Genomic DNA, 7,519 nt, shown 5'->3' with positions numbered 1-7,519 from the left:
GTTAGGTTCAAAACATTAGGTGGAAAACATAAACATCAGCGCATAAAAATATACCATCAAGAACATGTAATGTTTTAATGTCAGTTCCATTGTTGATGTTACTATTGTTTATAAAGCGTCTGGAATTCAAAATACACAAATACAACGACACGTTCCAAAAGGGTGAATAAAGGATGACTGACAAGGACCAACAGCCAATGAACGCAAGTAAAGCGAGACGCTTTTGTGAACCATTGGCCAATGACATTTTGGTTGGCGGACATGGTAGTCACGTGTCTGCAACATGGCCGACCCAGGACTAGAAAGTTTGTGTGCTGTTGCTTAAATTGGTAGATATTTATATAAATGTGTTGTTAGCTGTTTTATTTACAATATAGATGTCAGGCTGAACTGAAGTATTATATTTTCAAGGATAGACAAGTGCTATAAGTTCTCATACATGTACATACAAATATAAACGGACAGCAACACATTAGGGCAAACTAAGGACAGCTAACGTTAGCTAACTAGGTAGTTCGCAGTAAAAACACAGCCTTGTCACACAAAAACATAGCTACCATCTGTTAAGCTGTCTAATACCCCGATTTATACACTATGAAGAAGTGGAACTCGCGAGAGGAACGGAGATCACGTCGGCGACAAGGTGGTCACCGCAACGACTGGTACAGAGACAACCGGCACAGAGCTTCCCAAGACGAATGGTAAATCACCTGTTAAACTCTAGGAATAAAGGAGTATGGAAGAAATGCTCAAGCTACGAGTTCATACGAGTTCATTCATATGAGCATGAGCATACGTTGCAATCTATACATGGCAACTGTCATAGCTAATATTGTTATTTAAACTTCTTTACTCCATGAAGCAAATCAAATCAAGTTTTACATAACAGGAAGGACTATGTGAATGGTGTGTTTCATCACTAGGTATGGAGATAGTCAAACAGGCTCTTCTCACCACGCTTCCCAGAGAGGCGTTGATGCTGCAAATCCGTCCACCTCATCGTCCTCTTCCTCCTCCCCAACAGCAACCTCCTCTTCCTCTAGTACTAGCAATGTGGCACCTGGTGAGGCTAAGTCAACACTTTTATTTTGACATCAATAAATATTGTCAAATTGTATGATAAGATGTATATACAAAGTTGTTTATACAAAGATTTGTGGTTGGCTAACAAAAGGTATAGTTTAACCAGAAATGTTTCCTGCGAGCATTGATTTCACAGTACAGTAGTTAATCTATGTTATCAAGGTATTTTGAAGGAACACTGTAATATAGATACCTCCGATAGGTATTGGGTCTCAGCTTTGCTTCCTCCTTGTTGTTTGTTTACCCTTCCTGTTCAAAACGACAAAATGTTTTTGTAAGAATTCATAGTGATTGTCGTTTTCTGGAGTAAACCTTTCAAAAGAGTCATCATAGCTTGGCATGGAACCACCCTTATGTAAAATATTACATTGTTTTATGAACTGGAAGCTTTTGGTATAGTTAATAATCCTCGAATTTCCCGCACAGTATTAATCAAGTGTTATCTTAAAAGAGGAGTTTGAAATTCCTTGGATAACATGTGATTATCGTATACATATATAACAGTAACATATATAACAGTATATTTTGTTATTTTGTTTTATTTTTGTCTATCATATTTGATCTTTCTGTCTTGTTCTGTACATCTGAGAAGAAAACACTTGGACTTGATAACCCTGTCTCACTCTACTCTTGACTTCCAACTCTTTTTTGCTGTTCATTCTTAGAACTGCCTGGGTTTTATTTTGACGTGGAGAAGAACCGCTACTTCCGCCTGTTGCCGGGACACAACAACTGCAACCCCCTGACCAAGGAGCAGCTGCAGGAGAAGGAGCGAGAGAAGCAGAGGGCCAGGCTGCTCTCGGAGGATGACCGGCCCTTCAAGGTACGGATTCCTTCATAAGATGGTTTGATTAAACCGTCTCCCTTTTTCATTTATTAGTGTTTCATTTATTAGTATTAGTGTGAGTCTGACTATGGACCCTCAGTTCTGAACAGATGAGGTTTGGCCACTTGGATATTTGTTGACCAGATTTGCTGGTGTATTTGACTGTGTGTTTTGGTGACACACGTTCTCTGGTTTATAGAAGGCGCCAAGAGTAGGATTAAACACGGCTCTTCTGCTGCAGAAAAGACGTGTTGGGCTTCTACCTTCAAACTCCTACTGCAGGTATGGTATCAGTATAGATATATAACAAAGCATCAATATGAAAAACCAACCCAAATTTTTTATATATTACGTAAATGCAAATGTTTCTTTTTGTATACTTCTTACACACCAGCCAGTGTTAACTTACCTAAAACATAACTACCATGTGTAACCAGGTTGGTCCATGAAGTGAAGGCGAGTGGAATGATGCGACAACGTCTGGAAGTCCAGAGCACTGAAAACCACAGCCCCAACCAAGACAACTTCAGAGTCATAGTGGTCAGTGCACGTACAGGCACACACTGGTTCACTTTGATGCTTATCTTTGTGTTGTGGTGCAATAGATACCTTTCTCACAGTAGGACAAACACAGCATGGTCTTCATTATGTACAAGGTCACCGGTAGTAGACACTTTTCACTAGTTAAGTCTTCCACCCGTACCATGGCACTAATGCCTTGTTTCCACCGAGCGGTGTGGTTCCGTTCTGTAAAACTGCACTCTACCTACATTTTTTTTAATCAATAAGGACATCACACACACAAGCATGCACACAACGAATGTTATTACATAATAACGGCAATACCACAATGCCTTGTGTAGGACACAGAGTTACGCCTCAGAGATCAAGATCCGTTAAGATTAACTCAAAAACATCTGTTAAAAAGGTATTGCTTTGAAAACGTTAGTGGTGTCTCTGACCTGAATGGCTCCTTCCCGCTGCTCTCTCTCCCTAGGGGGACTCTGCGTCCGAGCGGGTGTTCACAGTCAACGACGTGTCCCACGGCGGGTGCAAGTATGGCATCATGAACTTTAAAGGCTGCAGCAGAGGCTCACTGGCGGTGGAAATGTGTGACAACCTGTACTTCACCAACCGCAAGGTAGGAAGGGTTTCATGGGACGTCAGTGTCTCCATACAAGTACATGCACACTTTAGATGGCTCCAAGATGCATTCTTGGAAGCATGGCCACCAGAGGGCGGCATGTACCCCAAAGAAGCAAACTACCATCATGTTGGCACTGGATTGTTAGAATAGGACACAATGACCCACAATGTTTTAATCACATACAAATAATCACAACATTTTAAATAATACATTTTACCTTTTTCCATTGGCCGTTTCACAAAGCTCTATTGTAGTTGTCTGACTACAGTTCTTCTGTTTCACCACTTCATTTACCTTATTTCAGGTGAATTCCATCTGCTGGGCATCAGTAAACCATCCAGACTCCCATGTGTTGTATCCTTCATGGCTACTGTCTAAACCTGCATGCATTCTCAATGTCTTCTGATGGACTGTACATCTTTTATGTGTTCAAGTCAGTTTGTTCTTTACAAGGTCAGTCCTGCTAATAGTGAATAACATGAACATATGGTCTTAAAATACATCTTTACCAGGTCAGTCCTGCTAATAATTATCCTCATCCTCATCCTCATCGTCGTCCGCTTATCCGGGGTCGGGTCGCGGGGGCAGCAGCTCAAGCAGGGGGCCCCAGACTTCCCTTTCCAGGGCCACATTGACCAGCTCTGACGGGGGGATCCCGAGGCGTTCCCAGGCCAGTGTTGAGATATAATCTCTCCACCTAGTCCTGGGTCTTCCCCGGGGTCTCCTCCCCACTGGTCGTGCCTGGAACACCTCCCAAGGGAGGCGTCCAGTGGGCATCCTTACCAGATGCCCGAACCACCTCAACTGACTCCTTTCTAAGCAAAGGAGCAGCGGCTCTAATCCGAGTTCCTCCCGGATGACTGAACTTCTCACCCTATCCCTAAGGGAGAAGCCAGCCACCCTCCTGAGAAAACTCATCTCGGCCGCTTGTATCCGCGATCTCGTCCTTTCGGTCATCACCCACCCCTCATGACCATAGGTGAGGGTATGAACGAAGATCGACCGGTAGATCGAGAGCTTTGCCTTGCGGCTCAGCTCTCTTTTCGTCACAACAGTGCGGTAAAGCGAACGCAATACCGCCCCCGCTGCTCCGATTCTCCGGCCAATCTCACGCTCCATCGTACCCTCACTCGCGAACAAGACCCCGAGGTACTTAAACTCCTTCACTTGGGCTAAGGACTCATTTCCTACCCGGCTAATAATTAGTGAATAACATAAACATAGTCTTAAATAAATCTCCTAAACTGACCTTGACCAGTGTTACTTAACAACAGAGGGATTTAACATTTAGATGAGCAATCAGTGCACCATTTTTTTCTTCCATTCAGCACACACATTGTACGCCTTTCTAAAACACTGATACCTCTCATGGATTGAATTGAGCCCCACAGTGCCATGTGGTCCCATGGTCTGCTGTTTCATTTCCTTCATGGAGCTCCTCTGTCAGGCTGTGTCTGGTGGGGATGGCAGACACCCCAGGCTGTGTCAGTCTGCTCCCTGCGTCCCTCTTCAGCAACTCCAACCCAGGTAAGACTAGAACATGGATGCGTTGCCCTTTGTTACACTGTCCATTTATGGACCTCAGTATTCAGTGATTTGTGATATTGTTATTTATTTACTGTCAATGATATTTTGTATTTTGCAATGATGCAAACTTTTGATGATGATAGTTAAAGCATTCGTCAAATAAATATGCAGATGTTTAATCTATCTGGTTATCTCTGCAATTTTTTTTAAACTGTTTAATTTAAGTTTAAGTTAAAAAAAAAGGACTGTTGACATTGATTATTTGCCAAGGACTACCATCTATGATGATCAGTTATACTAGTGGTTGAGTTAAGTGTCGCTGCAGTCCTCCTCCTCCTCTCCCGGTCCCCTGGCTCCCCAGGTCCATAAGCCTGTGCTCCCCCCTCTCTCTGACCACAGAGCAGCCCGGGATGCTGTGCAGCTTCAAGATTTCGGCCGCCTGGTCCTGCGCCTGGTGCCTCAACCCTCAGGCAGACAAGAGCTTCAGCACAGGTCCGTCCACTGCAACCCGTGACCACACACTGCCTTGACCGCTGGTTCCCAACCTTTGAGTCTAGGTGGACCGCTAAGTTGTCATCAAGACCTTTCGCAGACCACCTTGTATGCAAATAGATAAACACACATGCACGGCTGAGCAAAGGGTGCCAGCGCCCCCTTATTACGCAATTATTACCAGAAGAAGAGCCTGTGGGAAACAGTGGGGGGGAAAAAGTCAGCAACACTGCTTATGTTCCCAGTGTGTTTATTTGGCAAACACAAATGAACATCGAAAACCTAATGGAATGCACAAAGCAACACTATTTTTACTATGTTTACTGAACTATATTCATAACATTTTTTTACACTATTTTTACTGAACTATATTCATAACATTTTTTTACACTATTTTTACTGAACTATATTCATAACAAATTTTTTTTTTTTTTTCAATCGTCTATAATATTGTATCTTTTATATTATTGTAAATGTGTTCACGTGCCACCTGCAGTACCCTCACATACCACAAGTGGCCACTTCACTATCCTGCCCTCAACACACAGTATGTGTCAAACCATGATCATCATCTTATTGAGGTGTGTGTTGCGTGCGGTCAGGTTTGTCTCGCCGGATCATAGTGCAGGATGCGGAGGCACGTCGAACTCAGACGTACAGCACAACCAGCGACGTCTTGGCCCAGCAGTTTGCTGTCCGGGTGAGTTAGCCGGTACAACGTGCACGATGACAAGCTTAATCACAGCCGGTGATGATCCATCAATAGATGGATATCAACTCAACTCAAAACCTGATATGTAGTGGATTGGACGAGCGCAATTGGATTCTCTTTCTCTCGCTCACTCACTCTCGCTCTCTCACACTCTCTCTCTACATCCCCATCCATTCCTTCCTCTCTCTACCACCCACCTCACCCTCTCCCCCAGGCCCCTGTGCTGTTCAACGGCTGCCGCTCCGGGGAGATCTTCAGCATCGACCTGCGGCAGCGCGGCCGGCGGGGCGGCAGCTGGAAGAACAGCCGCTTCCACCAGGAGTCGGCCATCACCTCGGTGCGCCTCCTGCAGGACGAGAACTACCTTCTGGCCGCCGACATGCTGGGCCAGGTCAGAGTCATTCACACCGTAGTAAAAACCTCCATGGGCCTCAGTGGAAGAGCCACCCTTGCGATGGGATTTGTAGACACATGTCATCCACTTTTAAGAAGATCCCAGATGCATGGGGATTCCGTGGAGTTGTTATTTACGAATTAAGATGCTGTAGGTCAGATTCAAGACTTGTAAAGAGAGAGCAGAAATGCGGAAGAGCAAGATTTTGAAATTTAAAAACCTAAAAAACAAAAAACATTACTTACCCACACAGCTCTCTCTCTCTACTCCCTCTCTCCGTACATTTCTCCGCCGTTGAGAAGTGCTAATTTAACACACCTGTGAACGACAGATTAATTCCAGCAACTAATCCCAGAATAAACGGCTGGATACTTTAATCTAGTTTACTCCAGCTGGTTTCTCTGAGTCGCCTGCCCTCCCCTTAAGTAGACCACTGTGCATTCAATGGATGTGTTGTCCTTTATGTGTGACGTCCAGATCAAGATGTGGGACGTGCGGGCGACCAAGCCTGTGCGGGAGTACAAGGGGCACCACAACGAGCATGCCTACCTGCCCATCCACGTCAATGAAGCTGAGGGGCTGCTGCTGGCAGGTGAGCCCCTCAGCCCTCTCTCACACAGCATCACGCTCATGATACGCACAACGTACGCTGGAAAACTGGTCTGTTCCCGTCATTGTGCGTGTCCAGATATATGATCCTCAGTACACTGCATACCATTTTATACATGCAAATAGGTCAAGACTGAAGAAACACTCAATGAAGAGGTTTTTAAAGAGGTGCTTTCACAGAAATGTCGATTTGGAATGTGTGTTTATTTGATATATATTAGTTGTGTATATTACTTGGGTTACAGATATATGAAGGCCTATAGATCCATCTTTTCTGCTCCTTATTATATAACTATATTGTAGAAACTGTGCAACAAACGCTTGTGACGAACACAAAGCTGAAAATATATATAGAACATTGAACAATGACACAAAATAGATTGATACAAGATACATGATACATGATACTTGATACATGATACAAGATAGATTAAAAAATAAGTGAGTCATTACCAACAACTAGGGATGCACCAATTGTGAAAAAATGCCGATACCGATGTTTAAAATAACAATTTGGCTGATAGCCGATACCAATGTTTTTTTTGTTGTTGTTATTTAGTCCACCTTTACATGCACGTTCTTGCCTTTGACCTGAATTGAAAAAATACAACTTTTCATCGGATTGCTCCGGACTCGCCATTTCTACTGCTTCATCGAATCTGTTAGTGTGTGCGTGTGCATGTTGCACGCGTATCCTGGCTTGTGTGTAAACTCCGATTGGCTACCATG

At 43.8% G+C, this 7,519-nt stretch overlaps 1 protein-coding gene across 1 annotated transcript; it reads left to right on the top strand.

Annotated features, from left to right (window-relative positions):
- Nucleotides 1-292: 292 nt before the first annotated feature.
- LOC311374702 (DDB1- and CUL4-associated factor 4-like) lies at nucleotides 293-7,089 on the top strand. The gene is made up of 12 exons (XM_084490494.1): nucleotides 293-701; nucleotides 924-1,063; nucleotides 1,749-1,906; nucleotides 2,109-2,191; nucleotides 2,347-2,449; nucleotides 2,907-3,050; nucleotides 3,361-3,410; nucleotides 4,504-4,583; nucleotides 4,983-5,075; nucleotides 5,678-5,775; nucleotides 6,002-6,178; nucleotides 6,659-7,089. The coding sequence occupies exons 1-12, from the start codon at nucleotides 595-597 to the stop codon at nucleotides 6,875-6,877; spliced, it is 1,452 nt and encodes a 483-aa protein (XP_084346620.1). The 5' UTR covers nucleotides 293-594; the 3' UTR covers nucleotides 6,878-7,089.
- Nucleotides 7,090-7,519: the final 430 nt, after the last annotated feature.

Source organism: Micromesistius poutassou (assembly GCF_964030765.1).
Source record: "Micromesistius poutassou genome assembly, contig: SCAFFOLD_6198, whole genome shotgun sequence".
In the NCBI taxonomy this organism is placed as follows: domain Eukaryota; kingdom Metazoa; phylum Chordata; class Actinopteri; order Gadiformes; family Gadidae; genus Micromesistius; species Micromesistius poutassou.
The sequence above is the reverse complement of the archived record's forward strand: the minus strand, read 5'-3'. Positions and strand labels throughout refer to the sequence as shown.